This window comes from Papio anubis, chromosome X (assembly GCF_008728515.1).
Source record: "Papio anubis isolate 15944 chromosome X, Panubis1.0, whole genome shotgun sequence".
In the NCBI taxonomy this organism is placed as follows: domain Eukaryota; kingdom Metazoa; phylum Chordata; class Mammalia; order Primates; family Cercopithecidae; genus Papio; species Papio anubis.
This window is the reverse complement of record NC_044996.1, coordinates 126,608,997-126,631,143: the sequence shown is the minus strand read 5'-3', so window position 1 is coordinate 126,631,143 and position 22,147 is coordinate 126,608,997. Positions and strand designations below refer to the sequence as shown.

At 46.6% G+C, this 22,147-nt stretch overlaps 1 protein-coding gene across 6 annotated transcripts in view; it reads right to left on the bottom strand.

The window, feature by feature from the left end:
• Positions 1 to 22,147, bottom strand: part of PHKA2 (phosphorylase kinase regulatory subunit alpha 2) — a 99,582-nt gene that overhangs the window by 12,171 nt on the left and 65,264 nt on the right. For all 6 annotated transcript variants that reach the window (XR_002519606.2, XR_002519605.2, XM_009197292.3 and 3 more), the window contains 13 exons: positions 21,214 to 21,348; positions 20,426 to 20,535; positions 19,128 to 19,272; positions 18,795 to 18,873; positions 16,792 to 16,961; positions 15,427 to 15,600; positions 7,481 to 7,569; positions 5,416 to 5,549; positions 4,511 to 4,667; positions 3,643 to 3,722; positions 3,358 to 3,436; positions 3,117 to 3,246; positions 2,380 to 2,481 (listed from right to left, as the gene is read on the bottom strand). Coding sequence is in view for 4 of the 6 variants with exons in the window: in XM_009197292.3 (XP_009195556.1) it covers positions 2,380 to 2,481; positions 3,117 to 3,246; positions 3,358 to 3,436; positions 3,643 to 3,722; positions 4,511 to 4,667; positions 5,416 to 5,549; positions 7,481 to 7,569; positions 15,427 to 15,600; positions 16,792 to 16,961; positions 18,795 to 18,873; positions 19,128 to 19,272; positions 20,426 to 20,535; positions 21,214 to 21,348 (1,584 nt within the window). In the remaining 2 variants the exon portion in view is untranslated. The remainder of the gene's footprint in view (positions 1 to 2,379; positions 2,482 to 3,116; positions 3,247 to 3,357; positions 3,437 to 3,642; positions 3,723 to 4,510; positions 4,668 to 5,415; positions 5,550 to 7,480; positions 7,570 to 15,426; positions 15,601 to 16,791; positions 16,962 to 18,794; positions 18,874 to 19,127; positions 19,273 to 20,425; positions 20,536 to 21,213; positions 21,349 to 22,147) is intronic.

Sequence of the window (22,147 nt, the reverse complement as noted above, 5' to 3'; positions counted from 1 at the left end):
GTGTGAATGCAGAATTCAGTGCCGCAGCAGTGCCTGGAGGAGAGCCCATGCCCAGGCCTGAGGGGGAGGTGCCAAATGAAATGAAGGTGGCAGCTGGAGGAGGGCCTTGGGCTGGAGGGGGAAGTGCTAGGAAAGTCAGGCTGCCAGGGGCTGGAGGTGGAGGCAACCAGAGGCCACCGATGCAATGCATCAGGCCACCACCTCTCACTCCCAACCTATCGCACCAGCCTTGGGACTCAAACCTGTTCCCAGCCCCACCTCCCACAAGCCTGGCCTCTGTGCTGTGGTCCCAACAATCATTCTAAAAGGCAAGTGTGATCGTATCACTGCCCACTCCAAAGCCTCCCAGGTCTAGCTGTCTTCAGGACAAAGGCCAAACAGTCCTCCCAGCATCACCTGAAACTCTACCAACTGGAGCCCCGCTTCCCCTCAACTCCCGGCCACCTGCACTGCACTGGGCATCTGCCTGTGCTGGCAAGCCAGGCCCAGCTCAAAGGTCACCTCGTCGGGCAGCATCCTCTGCAAGCCTCACCATCCCACCTGACCCCAATGGAGCCATGGGAGTGGAGGCACTGTCCAGGAGGAGTAGTGACAAATAAGGAACCTGGGGACAAGAACATTTAAAGGACAGCAGAGAGGCAGGAGCCCACAAGGGAGACTCAGTGATGAGCTGGAGAGGAAGGACAGACCCAGGAAAGTGGAAAACAGAAGGAGAAAGTGGAAAACAGAGTGAGTGAGGCAGGACAAAGCAAAATAAGTGAGCTCGAGCATGCTGTGAGGTCACAGAGGGGTCTCGTCCCCGCGCTGTGGAGGGTGATGTGATGCCGGGTTGAGAATGTTTTTATCCAAACCAAAGGCCAGGAAGCTACAAGAGGGGCTGTCTGGGGTGGGTGTTCGCTGGAAACATTTATCTCAGACATCTCAGGATTTAATCAAAATTCTAAGCCTATTTGGGCTTCCTAATTTACAAAAATTGAACAATTACAAAGGACAGCTAACAAATGATGTTATATGTTAAAAAGACAGCATGTCTTCTGTTCTTGCTTGCAATCACACATATTTTTATGGCTTTCAGATGACATTACTCAGTTCCTAGTTTCATAGTATCTATAGCTGTACATCTAATGACAAATTTTTAGTAATTATCTGTGTCAAGCCATGAATACTGTAATGATGAGCAGAACACATTAAATATTTATCTCATACATTACCATTTCAAGGACTCTGCCTTGGAAAGAACTGGAAATTACTTTTGCAAAAGCATTTTGAGCATCCCTCCTTCAGGAAAGGAGAAAAACCACCAAAACACATCTGATTGCACGATGCCGTCTTTGTTTGCGGCCAGCACATGCTCAGGAAACATACAAAGTACCCAATGTCCTTCTTATTAAATAAAAGGAATGATAGCCCACAGTGCATTTCTTTGGCTTGATGAAATAAATTCACCAACGTGCCTGCAAATCATTTAGCTTTTTTATGAGGAGGAGAAATGATAATTGCTTCAATTATAATTAGGGAACATTTGAGAACAAGAATCACGCCAGGACTTGGGTGATTATGTTTCCCAGCACTGCAAGCAGGGTTCCGGTTCAGATAAAAACAGAGTGAGCGAGGCAGGACAAAGCAAAATAAGTGAGCTCGAGCACGCTGTGAGGTCACAGAGGGGTCTCCTCCCCGCGCTGTGGAGGGTGATGTGAGGCCGGGTTGAGAATGTTTTTACCCAAAGGCCAGGATGCTCAGGTGGTGTGAAAGGACAGCCCTTTCATCCTGGCCCTCGGGGTCCCCCACACTTCTAACACTTTTTTTTTTTTTTTTTTTGAGACGGAGTCTTGCTGTCACCCAGGCTGGAGTGCAGTGGCACAATCTCAGCTCACTGCAACCTCCGCCTCCCGGGTTGAAGTGATTCTCCTGCCTCAGCCTCCTGAGTACCTGGGCTTACAGGCGTGCACCACCACACCTAATTTTTTTTGTATTTTTAGTAGAGATGGGGTTTCACCACGTTGGCCAGGCTGGTCTCGAACTCCTGACCTCATGATCTGCCCACCTCGGCCTCCCAAAATGCTGGGATTACAGGCGTGAGCCACCATGCCTGGCCAACACTTTTGCATAAGGGATGGTACCAGGTGCTTACGGCTACAGGAGGCGGTATACCACACCCACATGCTGTGCCAACTTGGGCAAGAAAAGCTCGCCCAGCACACTGCGAGCGAGTCCCAAAGCCCCCAAAGCAGGAAGCTTGAGCCTAGGACTCTTGTCCATCTTCTTCAGGTAGGAGCCTTCCCTTCCCACATTCACTATGCCCCACAGCGCTGGTTCTAATGTCTGCTGCATGTAAAGGAGGCAGCTCCCTGAAGACACTAACAGGAGCATGGGACTTACCACTTCTTTCAACGCCAAACTCTTTCCCACTTAGAATATGGTGCAGGAGATTTTTCATATCAAAAGGGCTGAGGTTCATTAAACTTTCAGAAGCCTCTTCTCCTAAAAACAAATATCTTGTAAGTGTCCCAGACACAGGGCTGGTGGCGGGTAAAGGTAGGGTCAGGTGGGCCTGGGTGGGGAGGGAGGTGACAGCAGATGCCATGGCAGGTCCCCCTGTTCAGGAGAACCTCACTATTGCTTTGGGGCTGAAATGCACTGTTCCGTGGGGATTCTAAATGCTGCTGTTTAAATCATGAATCTGCTTAATTCTCAGACACATGATTTTTCACAATGTTTGATCCCCAACATTGGATGTCTCATGATGGATTTTTATATTCAGATTGGTAGGGTTTCTCCCCGTGAAGGTGTTATAAAATAGGGGTGACATCTCATAGCAAGGGCATCCAGGAAGGAGCTTAGATGTCAGGTACGGGGCGGAAGATTCCACATCGCCTTTGAGGCTGTAATGGTAAACATCACCAGAGCCCCATTCTCCCTGACTTATGAACTTCAGCTCTGTGCCACATGGAAGGGAGTTCCATCTAAATGAGAGAAGCTGGTAAAGCCTGAGCTTGCCACAGGCTTGGATGCTGAATTCGAGATAACCTAAGCAGGGCTTCCCCTGAGAGTGGAGGCCGTGGCCTGGTGGCTGGGGTGGGGTGCGGCGGGAGCTGCAGGAGCTGCTGGCATCTCACCTGAGCAGTTCAGGCTCCGCGCCAGCTCCGTGGCCATCACCTGAATGATCAGTCCAATCCGGAGTCTCAGCATTTCCACAAAGAGGCTGGGCTGCGCCCTGACATACATGGCCAGGTAAACCACAATCTCCTGAGGCAGACACACACGGAGATAGGGTTTCAGAGACAGGGTGAGTGGCTGAAGGATCCCCTCCACTCTGAGGAAGGCTGTGGCCCGGCCCCTCCCACACCAGCCCCAGACCTGCGTGAGGACGGCGATGCTGATGTCCTGCCCGCTGGCCTCATAGATGAGTTTTGTGAGCTCCTCCGGGGGAAGGGGCCTAGGAAGGAGCATTGTGTCACAAACATGATGAGGTGTCTTGAGACAGTGCCTCCTCACCCTCCACGGAACACCCTTATTTTCTGTGCTAGATGCATCCATGTGATGGAGTGTCTTTAAAAAGCCCCTCCTCCAAACATTGGGAAGTGCTGATGTTTTCCCCATGGCTCCCCGGCAAACCTGAGGTCCTCAAGGCTGACGACTTACGCAGAGATGATCTTCTCCCGGGGCTCGGGTGGCAGGCCCACGGTGAGCTGCTTCTGGTGCGACAGCAGGTCCGTGCAGGCCTTCGCAGTTAGGAGGAAGGGTGAGAGGCAGAGCGCAAAAGAGATTGGTAAAGACGATGGGGGGTGGGGAGGAGACAATGCCAATCAGATCGTACATTTACCTTAACTTTATGACCCATGTTGCCCTTGATTTGAAAAATTCATACCTAGACCCCAGACTAAGCAACCAGGCAGGGCTGGGTGTCTGTGGTCTCTGTCTCCAATGTGTACCCCCAGGCCTGGCTCTGCAGGGCCTGTCAGTGGGCATTTAATGCCCATCCACTGTAGCAAACACATTGGACTTCCTGCTATCAAATGAGACAGGAATGAGTCCGAAGATACTGATGGTAAGAGTTAATAACCATATTCAATTCCTAAATTACCCGTTTCCCCATTATTCACATCTAATAAATGCCATCATCTTACCATCACGACACTGAACTCGAGTGTCTTGGAAAGCGGCTCTGGATTTTGCCTGGCCTTGGGGTTATAAATATTAATGATCACTGTACTGTGGATGTGTAAAAAAAAGAGCTCTAAGAGGCTGCCAGGCCACAGAGCACTTTCATTTGATTTCCCGGCGAGCCTTTTTCCGTAGCTAAGAAAGAACAAAACGAATCCACTTGCATTTTCTTCCCTCTGCTCGCCTTCCCGGAGCAGCGGGCAGGCAGGAGAGAAGGGCCCACTCCACCTGTGGGTTAAAGAATGGGACTCCTTTGCAAGTAAGAGGTACAACTGGGAGACTGCAAGGGGAAGAAGGGGACACAAGCTAGTGAGCACACATGTGCAGCCGGCACAGTCACACTGACCTCAGCCAGGACCTCCACTTTCTTCCTGAGCAGGCCTGAGATGTAGCGAATCAGACCCCACTCCTGGTTCAAGCCGGCTTTCCCATAGAGCTCGCTGAGAAGGTTCTGAACGGTGACCCTGTGCTGTCCAGAGAGATTTGTGTCCCAGCTGGGACCCCTGCCAAGAGGTAGAAAAACCCAGAAATATGGTCCAGAATGTTTAAAGACTGGGAAAAGGAATAGATCACTGTGCATTTTGCAAAGCGCTTGGGCTCTCCCAGTGCCTGTGAGTCTCACTTGAGAGGGTTACGTCCCACCAAAGGTCCCCTATATCCTTTGAAACAGAAGCCTAACATCAGGACGTGGTGGCCTCCTGGCCTCACATAACCTTCTCATCCTGGGGGACCAGCATCAGTATGCAGAGAAGGGGATGGAAGTCTCATTCCTGGTGATCCTGGGTAACTGGGGTGAATATAATTATGACCTGGGCTGGCTAGAAGGCCAAGAATACTAGGGAAAAAATTAAGGAGAACTGAGAAAGCTTAGCCTAGTAAAGACCATAAACTTACTGCTACGACTTGAATGTCTGTTTTCCCCCTATTCCTATGTTGAAATCTTAACCCCCACAATGATGACATTAGGAGGTGGGGACTTTGGGAGGTCATCAGGTCATGGGGCAGAGCCCTCCTGAAGGAGGTGAGTGCCCTTATAAAAACGACGCCAGAGAGCTCACTCGCCCCTTCCACCATGTGAGGATGCAATGAGAACACGCCATCTATGAAAAAGCAGGCCTTCCCAGACATCAAATCGGCCTTGAGTTTGAACTTCCCAGCCTCCAGAAGTGTGAGAAATACATTTCTGCTGTTCCTAAGCCAACCTGTTCATGGTATTTTGTTATAACTGCCTGAATGGACTAAGACACTTACTTTATGACATAAAGAATGTACAGAATGTCTGCTTGGTCCTGTAGGTTCGAACAATCTTTTAGCTGCTCAACCAGCTTCTCACAGTCCACGTCACCATGGTCATCTCTGGGCCACTGGAAGTCACTTTCAGGAACCTGGTCATATAAGAGCCCAAAAGCAGGGAGATGGGCTAGGTATGGAACTTTCGGAAGATCAAGAAGTGAAACACCAACCTGGTCTTGGAACTCTATTGCTGTGCTGTGCTCCAGTTTTCAATGACTTTTTGTACCTTTTTATTTATAGGCTTTTACTATTTTTGATCATTGAATCACTGTGCTGGTCAACATTTGCAAAAGACTGGACTGAATAGGTTAAAATATATGTGAGTTTTATTTATGGAAGGTTCACAGACAAGCAGAACTAACCTCTGGTGTTAGGAATCATGACAGCAGTTATCTCTGGACCAGAAAAAGAGAAAGAGATGGGAGGGGGGCACAGAAGGTGGTCACTGATCCAGGTATACTGGCTCGGTGATCATTCATTGAGCTGAAGGTGTGAAGGATGTGCTATCTCCAAATATGCCAGATTGGTATATTGACTGTGTTGAGTTGAAAACATTGGAAAAATTGTAGTTTCAGAAAGGGGTAGCTGACCTGTCTCTTTCTGCAGGCAGCAAGCCATAAAGATGCCTCCGGGAGGGGTACACTCCTAGGGCGCGAAAAGAGCCCATATCATCAGAGCCCAGGAACTGGAGGCAGCAATGGACCTGTATAAATACACTTACCCAAGGAACCCTTATCTTCCACTAGTTTTACACGCCCCCTATATATCTCCTAGTAACCGCCTCTAGCCAGATTTTCCTTGTCCTGTCCTAGCTTCTCAAATGTATCACTCTTTGTTTAAAAAGTAGGAAAGCATCTTGCTTTGACCGCTTCTTCAGACTTCACTCTCTTGTGAAGATCCCCATGTACCCAGAAAGCTAATCACCTTTGTATGCTTTTTCTTTTTAATCTGCCTGGTGTCAAGTGGCTTCTAGATAGAGCCGAAAAGCCCTCACAAGAGCTAAGGAGGGGTTGGAGGTGACCTCTTGCTCCTCTATTCCTGCTTTTTCTGCACCATGCCGCATACATGGTATAGTTATTTGGAAGCAAACCAAACACAAAAAGGATGTTTTAACCTAAAATTGAAATCAGGGTAAAATCTTCTCCAACAGGGACTGAGTCTATTTGTGTGGGGTCGAATCAGGGAAGAGTCCTGGATAAAATAACAAATTGTGGGAATTAATGGAACAGCCTGAGATTTTATTCTCCTGAGGAATCTTATTTTAAAAATTTTTTTATGCCCATCTTTTTCCTACAGTATCCTAAGGAATCTTTCACTGTTTTTTCTTACATTAAGAGCATTAGGAGCCAGGCACAGTGGCTTGCGCCTGTAATCCCAGCACTTTGGGAGGCTAAGGTGAGAGGATCGCTTGAGCCCAGGAATTCCAGACCAGTGTGAGCAACATGGTAAAACCCTGTCTCTACAAAAAATACAAAAATTAGCCGGGCATGGTGGCGCACACTGGTAGTCCCAACTATTTGGGAGGCTGAGGTGGGAGGATCGCCTGAGCCTGGAGGTTGACGCTGCAGGGAGCTGTGATCACACCACTACACTCCAGTCTGGGTGACACAGCAAGACCCTGTCTAAGAAAAATTTAAAAAGGCCATTAGGAACAGAGTCCTGCTCCCTGTTCCACAAGTAGTCCCACCTTGGCCGGCTAAACAGTTAGGCGGGGCTAGGTGGTGAGCTATTTCCTCTAGTGGCTACATAGACTTTGATGAGTAGGTAGCAAGGTAGTAGCCTTTTTTTCTACAGGCAAAATATAAAGGTTTGTATCACATTCAGTGTACATATTGATACAAGTCAGATTCCAGACAATGAAGTGATTGGGTTCGCATCCAAGCCCAGAGTTTCTAAACCAAAAGGTCCCGGATATTGAGAAATATGCTGTTTCTTTTGAGTTTAGCCATTTGAAAGAGTTTGGGGACTAATCCTGCATTGTTGAACACCATACTTTTAAAAAAAGCTGTTCCATATACTTTACCTTTTCTAGGAGTGGCTGAGGAGAATCAACAAGATTCAGTGATTTACGGTGGGCACTTAGAACTTTAGTCGGCAAAGTCATGGGAACAACTGGAAAACAAAAGAATAAAGACAGTTATTCTGAGGAGGAAAAACAATAAAATACTCCTTTTTTTTTTTTTTTTTTGAGACAGAGTCTCACTCTGTCACCCAGGCTGGAGTGCACTGGTGTGATCTCGACTCACTGCAACCTCTGCCTCCCGGGTTCAAGGGATTCTCCTGCCTCAGCCTCCCGAGTAGCTGGGATTAGAGACATGCGCCACCACGCCCAGCTAATTTTGTATTTTTAGTAGAGACGGGGTTTCGCCATGTTGGTCAGGCTGATCTCGAACTCCTGACCTCAGCTGATCTGCCTGCCTCAGCCTCCCAAAGTGCTGGGAATACAGGCATGAGCCACTAGGCCCGGCCTAATTTTTATATTTCAGTAGAGATGGGGTTTTGCTATGTTGGTCAGGCTGGTCTTGAGCTCCTGACCTCAGGTGATCCACCCGTCTTGGTCTCCCAAAGAGCTGGGATTCCAGGCATGAGCCACCATTCCCGGCCAATACTTCTTTTGAGAAGTATGGCGGCTGCTCCCTATCTAACACAACCCAACAGAAGGAAAGATCACGTATTTAGCTTCAACAGGAATTTATCATGTAGCTACCTCATGTGCTAAATCTGGGGATAAGAAGTGAGCAGGGCATAGATCTTGCTTTGAGAACTGGATTTCGCTTTTCCCTCCTGGAATTCAGGGAAAATGATATAACATCCCAGGAATGGAAAGAAGCTCAGAAGTGATTTCGCCTGACCTCTTTTTCTTTCAGATGAGGAAACTGAGAGACCCAGAGAGGGTAGACCATTTGTCCAAGGTGGCTTCCCATAATCAAGGTGTCTGGGCTTCCGGTCCAGTATGCACTTCATTCTGCCACTGCCGGGCAGCAGGGCTTGTTTTTCAACCACCTCTGGATATTATCATTATCTATATTTATTCATTAAGCCATCTCTGTCTTCCAGGCTATAGCATGTCATCTCAGGAGAACAGGAAGTTTTCAAGGTAAAGACAATGCATATTTAAAAGGCATTTATAGACCTCCAGGTTATACTTGTGAATTGAATACACATCGTAATTTTAATTCCTTCCAATCCTCCACTAACATTATAGAAAATATACACAGTCATGCATTGTTTAATGACACGGATACATTCTGAGAAATGTGTCATTAGGCAATTTCCTCACTAATGAACAGCATAGTGTGTACTTACAGAAACCTAGATGGTATAGGCTACTACATACGTAGTTTAGATAGAGGCTATTGCTCCTAGACTATAAAACTGTACGCATGTTCCTGTACTGAATATTGTAGGTAACTGTAACACAATGGTATTTGTGTGTCTAAACATAGAAAAGGTATGGTAGAAATAGGGTACAGGCCAGGCATGGTGGCTCATGCCTGTAATTCCAGCACTTTGGGAGGCTGAAGTGAGAGGATTTCTTGAGCTCAGGAGTTCAAGACTGGCCTGGGCAACATAGTGAGACCTCATCCCTACTAAAATTAAAACAAACAAACAAACAAACAAAAACAATGGTAGGCCATGCGTGGTGGCTGACGCCTGTAATCCCAGCACTTTGGGAGGCTGAGGCGGGCGGATCACCTGAGGTTGGGAATTCAAGATCAGCCTGACCAACATGGCGAAACCCCATCTCTACTAAAAATACAAAATTAGCTGGGTGTGATAGCACATGCCTGTAATCCCAGCTACTGGGGAGGCTAAGGCAGGAGAATCACTTGAACCCAGGAGGTAGAGGTTATGGTGAGCTGAGATCGTGCCATTGCACTCCAGCCTGGGCAACAAGAACGAAACTCCGTCTCAAAAAACAAAACAAAACAAAAACAATGAGCTGGGTGTGGTGGTGCATGCCCATAGTCCCAGCTACTGGGGGGCTGAGGCAGAAGGATCGCTTGAGCTCAGCAGATTGAGGCTGCAGGAAGCCCTGATCATGGCACTGTACTTCAGCCTGGGTGACAGAGCAAGAAATATGGTATATAAGATGAAAAGTGGTTCACCTCTATAGGGCTCTTGCCATGAACGGAGTTTGCAGGACTGGAAGTTGCTCTGGGTGACTGGGTAAGTGAGTGGTGAGTGAATGTGAAGGCCTAGGACATGACTGACACTGCTGTGTAGACTCTTATAATACTTACACCCCACACTGCATTCACCCATCACAGTGCTCTTTATTTTTATTTTATTTTTTTGAGACGGGTCTTCTCTGTCACCCAGGTTGGAGTGCAGTGGGCCGGATCTCAGCTCACTGCAAGCCTTCTCCCGGTTCACTTCATTCTCCTGCCTCAGCCTCCCAGCTGGGACTGCTGTGCTTTCACCTCGCCTCGGCGCTTTTAGTTTTTGTATTTTTTAGTAGAGACGGGTTTCACCACCTCAGGATGGTCTGATCTCCTGATCTTGTGATCCCACTGGCTCCTCGCCTCCCAAAGTGCTGGGATTACAGGCTTGGAGCCACCGCTGCCTGGCCCAGTGTTCTTAATAATAAATAAACTTAGCTTACTGTAACTTTATAAACCTAAATTTTTTAATTTGACTTTTGTAATAACAGCTTGAACACACAGACTGTACAGCTGTACAAAAATATTTTTTTTTTTTTTCTTTTTTTTTGAGATGGAGTCTCACCCTGTCACCTGGCAGGCTAGAGTGCAGTGGGGCTTAGAGCCCGTGTCACCAAGAACCTCCTCCCACCTCGATTCAAAGCAATTCTCCTGCCTCAGCCTCCTGAGTAGCTGGGATTATAGGCCAGCCCACCAGCTTGTATTTTTAGTAGAGACGGGTTTCATGGTGCCACAGGGTTGGTCTGGAACTCTGACCTCCTGATCCACCACCCCGCTGCTCTTGGGGTGGGATAGGCAGGAGCTATGGCTGCCTATTAAAAATATTTTTAGGTTCTATTTCGAGAAAGCGGATTTATGAGCGTGACTTTTATTTTAACTTTTTTAGAAAATGAAACAATACAAATTATACATTAGGACTTAGGCTAGGATCATCCATCTCACTGTCTTCCACCTCCACAGCTTGTCCCACTGGAAGGTCTTTAGGGGCAGTACCATACATGGAACTGTCATCTCCTAAGATAACAATGCTTTCTCCTGTAATCCCTCCTGAAGAACCTGTCTGTGGCTGTTTTACAGCTAACTTTTTTTAATAAGTAAAAGGAGTACACTCTAAAATAATGATGAAAGTATAGTATAGTAAATATGCAAACCAGCAACATACTTACTTATTATCAAGTATTATGTACCATACATAATTGTATGTGCTAGACTTTTATGCGACTGGCAGTGCAGGAGGTTTGTTGATACCGGCATCACCACAAACATGTGAGCAGTGCATGGTGCTACAACGTCACCACAGCTACGACATCACTAGGTGACAGAAAGGTTTCAGCTCCATTATAATCTTAGGGAACCACTGCCATATATATGGTCTGCCACTGACCAAAAGTTATGTGGTCCATGACTGTATATATTTTTTAGAAAAGACAAATCCTTGAGAATGAAGAAAAACAAGAAAGACGACCACAGGAACAGAATTTCACAAGCGGGAAAGCTGATGGATGAAAGATAAGTGATTCAGCTGATACGAGGCAACCAATTCCCAAGTCTGCAGTGGAGAAATCCGAGAGCTGGTCAGTTACACCCAAGGCTCATCAGAAGTCCTTGGCGCCTGCTGCGCCATGTGCTTCTGGAACTGGGGCCTAGAAGGAGTGTCTAAGACAAGGAAGGTTGGAGAGAAGCTATTTGAGAAGCAGTGAGCTCCCTAGACACCTGCTTCAACTACACCCAGCTTGATGAGCACCTCATTCACACTCACTCTGACAGAAGACTGGAGGGTCACTCAGAAGAGGGTAAAAGAGGAAGGGGCTCAAAGAGAGGGGGGCTGCTGAATAGCACATCTGAAGGCCTGGATACATTCCTCAAGGGAATTATAAGTAACTATATAGCTCCAGGCAACCAGATCCTAATCCTTGAAATAGGAAATCCACTAAGAGACTGTAGAGTATCTCTGGGAAATCAAATAACTCTGAGTCAACAAGCCCCACCCATGGGCTTGGAGATTCTCATTCATGACCAGGTAAGTGAGGAGGAGCAGGGCATTGGAAGAAGGACTCTCACGTGGAAGACAGAAACCTAAGCAAACCGGAAAAAGTGACCTGGGGGCATGGAAACCATTCAAAGAGTAAAAAGGGTATATACAAACCAAAACAAAAAGCCCTGCCATTAATATTCTTAGAATAATAAGAAATTGCCAGGCATGGTGGCTCATGCCTGTAATCCCAGCATTTTGGGAGGCCAAGGTGGGCAGATTGTTTGAGGCCAGGAGTTTGAGACCAGCCTGGGCAACATGGCGAAACCCTGTCTTCACAAAAATAAAAATAAAAATTACCCGGGTGTGGTGGCATGCACCTGTGGTCCCAGCTACTTGAGAGGTTAAGGTAGGGGGATCACTTGGGCCTGGGAGGTGAAGGCTGCAGTAAGCCGTAATTGCACCACTCACTTCAGCCTGGGTGGCAGAACAGGACCTTTTCCTTCTCTCTCTCAAAAAAAAGAAATTATACTGTATTTTTATTATTTTTTTGAGACAGGGTCTCGCTCTGTCACCCAGGCTGGAGTGCAGTGGCATGATCATGGCTCACTGCAGCCTCAACCTCCTGGACTCATGCGATCCTCCCACCTCAGCCTCCCAAGTACCTGGGATCACAGGCATGCACCACCACGCCTGGCTAATTTTATTTTTTTGTAGAGACAGTGTCTTGCTATGTTGCCCAGGCTGGTCTGGAACTCTTGGGTTCAAGTGATCCGCCTGTCTCGGCTTCTCAATGTATTGGGATTACAGGCGTTAGCCACTGCACCCGGCCAAGAAATTATATTGTAAACATGAAACAAAAACAGATGTAATTTGGGGAAAAAAGATTTAAAATGTGATAGCAAAAGTGGCTCAATTGAGGGGATGGAAGAAAAAGTTGAGACAATGGCTCTCAGGACAGACAGAAAAATGGAAAACAGAGGGAAAAAAATGATAAAGTCTTCTTCAGGAAGTCAACTTTGGAATCACAGAAACACCAGAAAGAAAGAACAGAGAAAATGTAGGGAAGGAAATGAGTCTAGAAGCTTTTTAGGAAAACTTTACAGGACTGAAAAACAAATTTCCAGATTAGAAAGGCCCATTGTGTATCCAACACAATGGATGAAAACACATGAGATAGAGATTAAGGTGCAGCACTGAGATGTCAGAAGCTGGGAGCAGAGAAGATCCTAAACACTTTCAAAGAGAAAAAGAGCTCATATTTGAAGTATCAAAAATCAGAACGAGCCGGGCACGGTGGCTCACGCCTGTAATCCCAGCACTTTGGGAGGCCCAAGAGGGTGGATCACCTGAGGTCAGGAGTTCAAGACTAGCCTGGCCAACAAGGTGAAACCCTGTCTCTACTAAAAATACAAAAATTAACCTGGCGTGGTGGTGTGCACCTGTGATCCCAGCTACTTGGGAGGCTGAGGCAGGAGAATCGCTTCAACCCAGGAGGTGGAGGATGCAGTGAGCTGAGATCGTGCCACTGCACTCCGGCCTGGGTGACAGAGTGACACTCTTGTCTCGAACAAACAAACCAAAAATCAGAATGGGTTTAGATTTCTGATATGGTTTGAATGCCTCACTCCAATATCATGTTGAAATGTAATCCCCAGTGTTGGAGGTGGGGCCTGGTGGGAGGTGTTTGGATCATGGGGGTGGGTCCCTCATGAATGCCTTGGGCCATCCCCTTGGTGATAAGAGAGCTCTTGCTCTGAGTTCACAAGGCATCTGAGATCTGGTTGTTTAAAAGTGTGTGACCATTCTCCCCTGCCACTCTCTTTTGTTCCTATTTTCACCATGTGAAGTGTCTGCTCCCCTTTTTTCTTCCGTCATGATTGGAAGCTTCCTAAGGCCTCCCTAGAAGCCGAGTAGATGCCAGCATCATGCTTCCTGTATAGCCTGCAGAACCCTGAGCCAATTAGACCTCTTTTCTTTATAAATTACCCAGTCTCAGGTATTTCTTTATGGCAATGCAAGAATGGGCTTTTTTTTTTTTTCTTTTTTTTGAGACAGGGTCTTGTTCTGCTACTCAGGCTGGAGTGCAGTGATGTGATCACAGCTCACTGCAACCTCAACCTCCCTGAGCTCAAGTGATCCTCCTGCCTCAGACTCCCAAGTAGCTGGGACTACAGGTATGTGCCACCATGCCTAATTTTTCTATTTTTTGTAAAGACGGGGTCTCACTATGTTGTCCAGGCTGTTCTCAAATTCCTGGGCTTAAGTGATCTTCCTGCCTCAGTTTCCCAGAGTGCTCAGATTATAGGCATGAGCCACTGTGCCTGGCCGGGTTTAGATTTCTCAACAGCAACACCAACACACTGATAGCAAGAAGACAATAAGTCATACTTTCAAAATCTGCAAAAAAAAATGTCTTGTCTTTTTTTTTTCTTTGAGACGGAGTCTTGCTCTGTCACCCAGGCTGGAGTGCAGTGGCACAATTTCAGCTCACTGCAACCTTCACCTCCCAGGTTCAACTGCTTCTTCTGCCTCAGCCTCCCGAGTAGCTGGGATTACAGGCACAGGCCACCACACCTGGCTCATTTCTGTATTTTTAGTAGAGACAGTGTTTCACCATATTGGCCAGGCTAGTCTCAAACTCCTGGTCTCAAGTGATCTGTCCGCCTTGGCCTCCCAAAGTGCTGGGATTACAGGTGTGAGCCATCACGCCCAGCCAAAAAAATGTATTTTCCATCTAGAATTCTATACCCAGCCAAACTCTCAAATGGGTCTGGAACATTTGTAGACATTTTTAAAATGGCAAGGTTTCAACAATTTTACCCACTGTGTGCTGTTTCTCTGCATGTCCTCTATCAAAGTAAGGGTGAACCAAGAAAGAAGAGTTGGGATACAGAACACAGGAGAGCCATCTCAGGAGACAAGTAAAGGAAGCCTCCAGGGAAGATCCCAGGGTGAAAAGCACCTCAGACATTGAGGGCAACCAAACCAGAAGGGGGCAGAGGGCAGTGCAGTTGAAAAACAAGCAAGTTGAGAGCTGTCACTACCATGCCCTCTTCCACTTCACTTTTTTTTTTTGAAACCTACTGAAACTATTCTAGAATGTGCTGCACCAAAACAGAAGAATACATTGAGAAAGGGGAACACAACAGATTCAGGAACCAGGGAATCCAACTAAGGAGACAAGCCAGGGAAATTCCCAGGATGACACATACGCAACAGGCCTAGAGCGCAGTCAGCCCAGATAGAAGGAGACTCGTGGACTCTAAGAAAGGCAGTGGAATTGAGAGATTCACTGATACGACTGAGCTTGTGGAAATTTGTATTGCGAGGCCACTGGGAGATGTAGAAAGAAAGCGAAGCAAATGAAAAGCCAGGGCAACTTTACCTTTCGAAAAAACAAAGAGTAAAAATGGGAATATAATCAGAGTATACTATAATGCTCAGTTGGAAATAATATTTGCGTACATACAATGATATAAAGAGTGAATACTGATTTAACTAAACTTTAACTCCGTGGTGGGTTAGGGGGAGTGAAGCAGAAGAGTGGTGATTTAAGACAGCCAGATCCTTACCCACATAATCAAAAGTCAACAGGTACCGAATCAAGTCAATGCATGTGAAGACAGCAGTATGCACACATTATCTGAGAAATATGGAGATATGTATATACCAGAAGAAAGAGCTAAAAGAGTTGAAAGTGGTTACCTCTAAGTAGAAGGATGTGGGGGGCATTTTGTTGTCTTCTAGGATTCTTTGGCTTTTAAATTATGTCCCTGCATTACTTTGATAAAAGAAGGTATTTTAACAGGCAGAAAAGAGTTAATAACATACATGGAACTTCCAAACCCTTTGCTTTTGCCATCACAGAAAGGATGTCCCGCGTGGAGTGGATAGCACTGAAGACATGGCGGTCTTCTGTGTTCTTACAAAGAGGAGGCAGATAGGACCTCAACGATGTGCTTTGCAGAAGGTGGTTGATATACTGGTCAAGTTCGTCTTGGCTTTCTGTAATTGGACAAGCAAGAAAAAGAGCCAATGAAACCAAGCTGCAGAAATATGGCTGCACAATAGTGACCACAGGTAGCAAGTAGCACTGAGTAGGCTTAGCAGACGACAACATTGAGATATCGATATTTGCACTCCCACTCACTCCCGAAGCGTAAGAAGAGATTTACAGAGATAATGTATGTGTGTAGAAGTTTACTGTTTGGAAAAACTTCATCCAAAAAAAAAAAAAAACTACCGGTCAAGATAGTGTTTACATCTCGTCCTCCCAAGATGAACTGTAAGACAGCCTGAAGGATAGCGTGAAGGATAGCAGCCGAAGTCTGGGCTTTTTGTTTTAATTTGTCATGAGTGAGCTAAGCCTTATGGAACTCCCAGTCCTAATTCCAACTACTATCTAAAGGTGAAAAACAGATCACCTCAAAACGTTATTCAGAATGAGAAATGTTTCATTCTCCATAGGGTTTCATCACTCATATCCAACCAAACCTAGATCATTTTACTACTCCTTTGAAAATTCAAGCAGTATGTTTCTGTCTTCAGAATGTATGTATTCTGTGCAAAGTCACCATTCCTGGCCAGCCACGGTGGCTCCTGCCTGTAATCCCAGCACTTTGGGAGGCCGAGGCAGGCTGATCAGTAGAGCCCAGGAGTTCAAGACCAGCCAGGGCAACACAAGGAGACCCCATCTCTATAAAATGTAAAACAATTAGCTGGGTATGGTGATGCTTCCCTGCAGGCCTATAGTCTTAGCCACTTGGGAGGCTGAGGTGGGAGGATTGCTTGAGCCCAGGAGGTCGAAGCTGCAGTGAGCCATGATCATGCCACTGTACTCCAGCCTGGGCAACAGCGAGACCCTGTCTCAAAAACAAACAACAACAACAACAACAACAACAATTACAAAAAAAAAAAAAGAGAAGAAAAAAAACAAAAAAAGTCCCCATTCCTGAAACTCTTTGTCCTTCGAGGTTTAAAAATGTCCCACTTTCAAGGACATCATTTGCAGTTTCAGTTTTTAAACTGGCATTTTATTCATTTTAATATATGCAAATTTCAGAAGCCTCTTTTTTGTTTCATTTTTCCTTGTTTTTATTTATCATTGTCTGTATTTGAGTCTTACGGCAATTTTATCACAATGCTAAAGTTTAAATAAATTCAGCGAACTACCCACAAAAGCATTTCAAGCCATACCTTGATTACAGGTGTCTTCCAGATATCCTACCAAATCTGAATCACTATCAGGACTGAAAGTCCCTTCGCTGGCATCATCAAACAACTTCTCATCACAGTCTGGATCCAGGAAAGTCAGATACGTGTAGAACGATGTGGTGAGAAATTCCGAAAGGTTCCCTAATTTTACTCTGCCAAGAAGACACCGGGTTAGGGACACAGGTAGTGTGTGGATAACCTTCCACTATGAATCACTGAGAGACTTTTGCACAACCATGTGGTGCTTCTGCCGGAATCAATACATATATTACTCTGCAGATTGCCCCATATAAGTGGTCAGCCAAGACATTCACACAAAAATTCAATAGCAAGTATGAAGCGAACGCGCACAGCATATTAAAAGCCAAATGAATCACACTGACTTCTTACTCCCAACACAAATACGAATCTATTTTACTGAACCAACCAACAGTTTGACAAAACATATCGAGCAAACTGCTTTTAAACAGAACCAACCCATGTTTTTGTTTTGTTTTTCTCCCCTAAAACGACTGGCCTAGAAGCAGTGATTCTCTGGGCACACTCGTTCCATTATTTATGAGTCCCTACCACGAAACACCATCACACAGGGCCAGGGGTGCTATGATGGAAGAGGTCAGGTTCCCTCTAGAAGGAATTCGATGGGGAAGCCATCCCCAGACTGGAGCAGAAGTCCTGAGTGGCCCTATCACTTTAGGCTGGGCACAGTTCCAGTGAAACCTGGAAGCTGGGTTTGACAGCCTGGGCTCTGAGGTTCTGCAGGTCCACCCCCACACGCTGGGAGCGATTTCAAGGTGGTTAACCATAATTTTAAAAAAATGAGTGACTTTGCTGTGGTAGCAGTGTCCCTGGGGTGAGAGGATATGAGAAGAAAGGGCGACTTCAACTCCAAAAGTTTTAGCAACTGGCATTCCATCAGGGACCAAACAGAGGCCTCCCTGAGCCCTGGAAAAGCCACACTGGGCTACACGCGAGATTCTTTTTTTTTTTGAGATGGAGTCTCATTCTGTTGCCCAGGCTGGAGTGCAGTGGTATGATCTTGGCTCACTGCAGCCTCCACCTCCTGGGTTCAAGCGATTCTCCTGCCTCAGCCTCCCGAGTGGCTGGGACTACAGGCATGTACCACCATGCCTGGCTAATTTTTGTATCTTTAGTAGAGACAGGGTTTTGCTATGTTGGCCAGGCTGGTTTCAAACTTCTGACCTCAGGTGATCTGCCTGCCTCAGCCTCCCAAAGTGCTGGGATTATAGTGTGAGCCCCTGTGCCTGGTCCACAGTGTTCTCTTGGGGCCCTTCTGGTATATCCTAGGGGCTAGAGGGAGATGAGAGAATAGACACTACAGAGAAGACCTCTGCCTTGTGACAGCAGAGGGCACAAAAATGGAAGGGGTATTCCTGGAGGGCAAGCCCTGTATCACTCAAGGTGCTTAAGCATAATGCCTGGGTGCGTCTGCCCTACTTGGGGCCTGTAAACCAGAAGGGGGCTCATTCCACAGGGGGTGAGGGCACAGTGACCTATGCAGACTCATTCAGGTGCTCTGCTCTAAGGGCTCTAAGGAATTTGCCAAGTCCTGCAAATGAATCTTAAGGTGATAGTATATTCAAGTCGGTGCAAGGAGCGTTTATTGGGCACCTGCCGGATCCCAGGCACTGAGTATTTTTTTCCACACCTTTTAACAGAAACATACACAGAACTCCATACATGGGTTCCAAGAACAGACGTTTCAGAGGGACTTGATGGTTCACCTCCCTATGTCTGAGGCCTCCTGGTGCAAGTAAAGCTTAAAAGATACCAGCCGCGTGCTGTTTCAGAGATGAGCCAAGTTTCACATGGGAGACTGGATTAGAGAAGTGTTACCTTCCTGCTTACTCTAAAACTGCATGTTTTTAGGTTCAACAATCAATATGAAAAACGGGACAAGGGCAGCAAAGGACTTTAAGAAAGGTCAGTGCTACTCTTATTTTTTTTTTTAAATCACAAATTACCTGGCTCCTCCAAAATATCCATCCTCTAGTTTTCTAATTGTGGAAAGCACAGCAGAATGAATGTCTGAGCCATCATTTGCTAAGGAAAAAAAAAGTGATGAATTAGTTTAGTCTGGGAAGACTTTTTTTTTCCCCTTCTTATGCACTGAAACATTTTCATCAACACCATCTAATTAAAATATTTTTGGCATAGAAGATTCCTGAGATAAGAAACCAAACTGCTAAGAAGCCCCTTCAGTGCTTAGTTCTGGCCATGGGAGCCATTTTAAACATTTGTAAGAGCCCAAACCACCCCTGGGGCAGGAGGGAGCCTGCTGAAATCCCTGGAGTTACTAAGCATGGTGCGGCTGATGGGGAAGGTGAGCGTGGGTCTGCCCGTCATCCTCCAGCAGGTGCACAGGTAGGCCAGCTCGATCCTTAGCATCTCCACGATCATCTCGTTGTCGAGGGCCAGGTAGAAGTGATGCTGGTCGGTGAACTGAAAGTCAGAAGAGGCTGGGTAAACGGCCACCCTTTGTTTGCCTGGAAACACCAGCTGACAACTCAGCTCAGCACTAATCCTGGGGTTTTATTACCAGGCAAGAGGCTCAGTACTGGTTTCAATCCACCCAGCCATGGGGCTGCCCTGCTCAAGATCAGACAAATCAGTCTGCTGCCTGCCTGGGAGCTGTCGCTGTAGAGTAGAAGGGAGAGGTGCACTGCTAGATTTATTTTCGGCTCCTCAGATGGGGATTTAAGCATCTTGCCCAACACCGCTGTCTCTGAAAGCAAATCAATAACTCCTTAATTCCTGCTCCTTCCAGGGCTATGGGCTCGAAAACGCTTTCCAAGTGGGGGCACTGTGAGCAGGTGAGAGGTGGACGCTCTGTTTACCTGATTGACGGCTTTGGTTAATGTCAACTAAAGACACTGCTGCCTGATGTTGAGAACAAATCAAATTGTTCTCTTGGCCTCTGGACTAGTGCATGCTTAGCTCTGGACTGAGATTTGTCACTAAGGGAAATAGCTTGCAAGATTTCAGTGAGCAGCAGGGGCTAGGATGAAACAGAAGCTTGACCCAAGACCCCATGATCAACCCTGTGCCCAGGTAAGTGGGGGCTGTGCCCCACGCTGCCAAAGCGATCCCACTGTTGGTCTTTCTAGCTGCCCAAATGGGTGAAAAACATTTTTATGTACTTCCACAGGACTAGTTTTCTTTGGAAACCAAAGCTCTGCAGATAAGTTCCATAATCAGTACACTCAGTAGCCCAGTAAGTGGGGGTGTGCCCAGAAAATCAGCCTGGCTGTGTGTCACACAGAGGGTCTGACAGCTTGCACAAGGGTCAGAGATGACTGTATGACTGTAATTAGGGGCACAAGGGCTGTGAGTCAAGTGACATGTCAACAGCAAACTTCTAAAGCAGTCTGAATTTCACTAATATTCATGACCGGAAGTGATGGCACACCTGTCTCAATCAGCATTTACTGAGCACCTACTACGGGCAGACTTGTACTAGGCACTGGGTGTCGTTTCATATGTCTCTATTTGAACCCACGCACGCAGATTTCTGTCATATGCACAGGAGAAAAGCTTACCAGACAGCAAAGAGAACTTAATAAAAAAAAGATGCTCATTGGCCTGCTCTCCTCACCTGGGGTGTAAAAGTAAAGATTTGGTTCCTAATCACATATAGTTTAGAGGTTCCAAGGACACCAATATGTCGATATGGTCGCCCACTCAAATTCATATTCTTATTTCGTCCTGTTTGAAAAGTAAAAGAGAAATCAGAGTTAGAGGAAATATGGTAACAAGTAATGCAGGCAACTCAGGCTAAGACTGAGCTTATTTCTAGATTAGACAACCCACTTTGGGGCTTAGTTCTTCTACTGCCATAATCCTTCTTTAAAATGGCACGAAGCTGCATATTAAAACAAATCCCACCCCTCTTTTTTCATGAATGTGTATGAACAGTACCCGGTTGGAACTGCATGGAATAAAACTACTAAAAGGACTATAGAACGTTTACTTTTGATTTATTTAGTATTGAGCCATAATAGTAAACAAAGTCAGATTCTAGAAAAAGCATAGAGAACCTCCTCCCATTTTAATGTGTAAATAAGCATTTTCTGATATTAAAGGTAAATATGAGAAGCATTATCAAGACACAAATGACTTTTCCAATTGTAAATTCTCCAAGGTGGCTCCTTACTTTACAACAGATCTGGTGAATGCTTGGCCACCTGCGATGGTGCCCACTGAACGGGTGTGAGAACGTGCTGGTTTGCCTGTTCCTCTTCACATCAAAGCGGTGGAACCACCTGCTTTAGTATTTTGTCCAAGTCTTTAGAACTTATGTATATCACAGTCTCCCTCAGACCCCAAATCTAGAACCGAGATGCCCCCATGCCAAAAAGGCCCAGGTAATTTCCCCAAACCTACCAAGCTTGGCATATATGTGACTAAGAATCCGGCCCGGCTGGACTTGAATTGGATGAATGTCCGCGATACTCTGGACATTCACCCCGTGTTTCCTCAACAAGTCCTTAATGTGATTGTTTTCTGCCAAAACAGTAACTGTGAACAAGAACACAGAATGAGCGTTAGCTTATGACTCTTATCTCTTCACATGGACACGTGTTCCTTACTGCCCTCATCTGCCCGCTGGCATACACATTAGCATGCTCTTCCACGCAATGACTGGCTCTGGAAATGACAGTGTTCGTCCTGCTGCTCCTCCCCATTCTGTCCTTGCCACCTCTCAACAACCTTGATGCCTATTTATCAAGTACCCTCAACGTGCGAGATAGTCTGATAGGAGACTTCTAGAAATTGTCCTCAATAAGTCCCAAGCCAAAATGTCCCATCTCAAGTAATGTCTTGCCTCTCTCTGGGTCTGCATCTATTCTAAACCTGCCTGGTGTCCCTTTCCGTGCAGGGTCAGGAGTGGAAACAGCTCCACTTACGGGATGCCAGAAGCCTGTGCCCCTGCTCCCAAACGACGGGGAAAAGAAGAGTAAAATGGGTGCGCCTACTGGCAGGGGATGCTCTGAGGGGGCATCCTTCCCTCTAGAGAAAGCAAAGTGGGTCTGTGAGTGGGGATACTGGTGGTAGTGGAGCAGCCTGGCCCATTCAGAACTCCCACACAGGGCCCCACTGGTGGGGAAAAAGCACCCCAGGGCTGGCCTGGGCCCCATCTCTGGTGGGAGAGCCTGGGCACCTGGCTCTCCAGCAGGCAGGGAGCTGACTGTGCCTGGGACCTGGGGGCCCATGGAGGAGGGAGGCCGTCACTAGGGACCACCCAGGATCGGCTAGGCTGCACCTGCTGTACTAGTACTGCTGGCCTTCGGAGAAGGGACAGTGCTGAGGCAAAGGG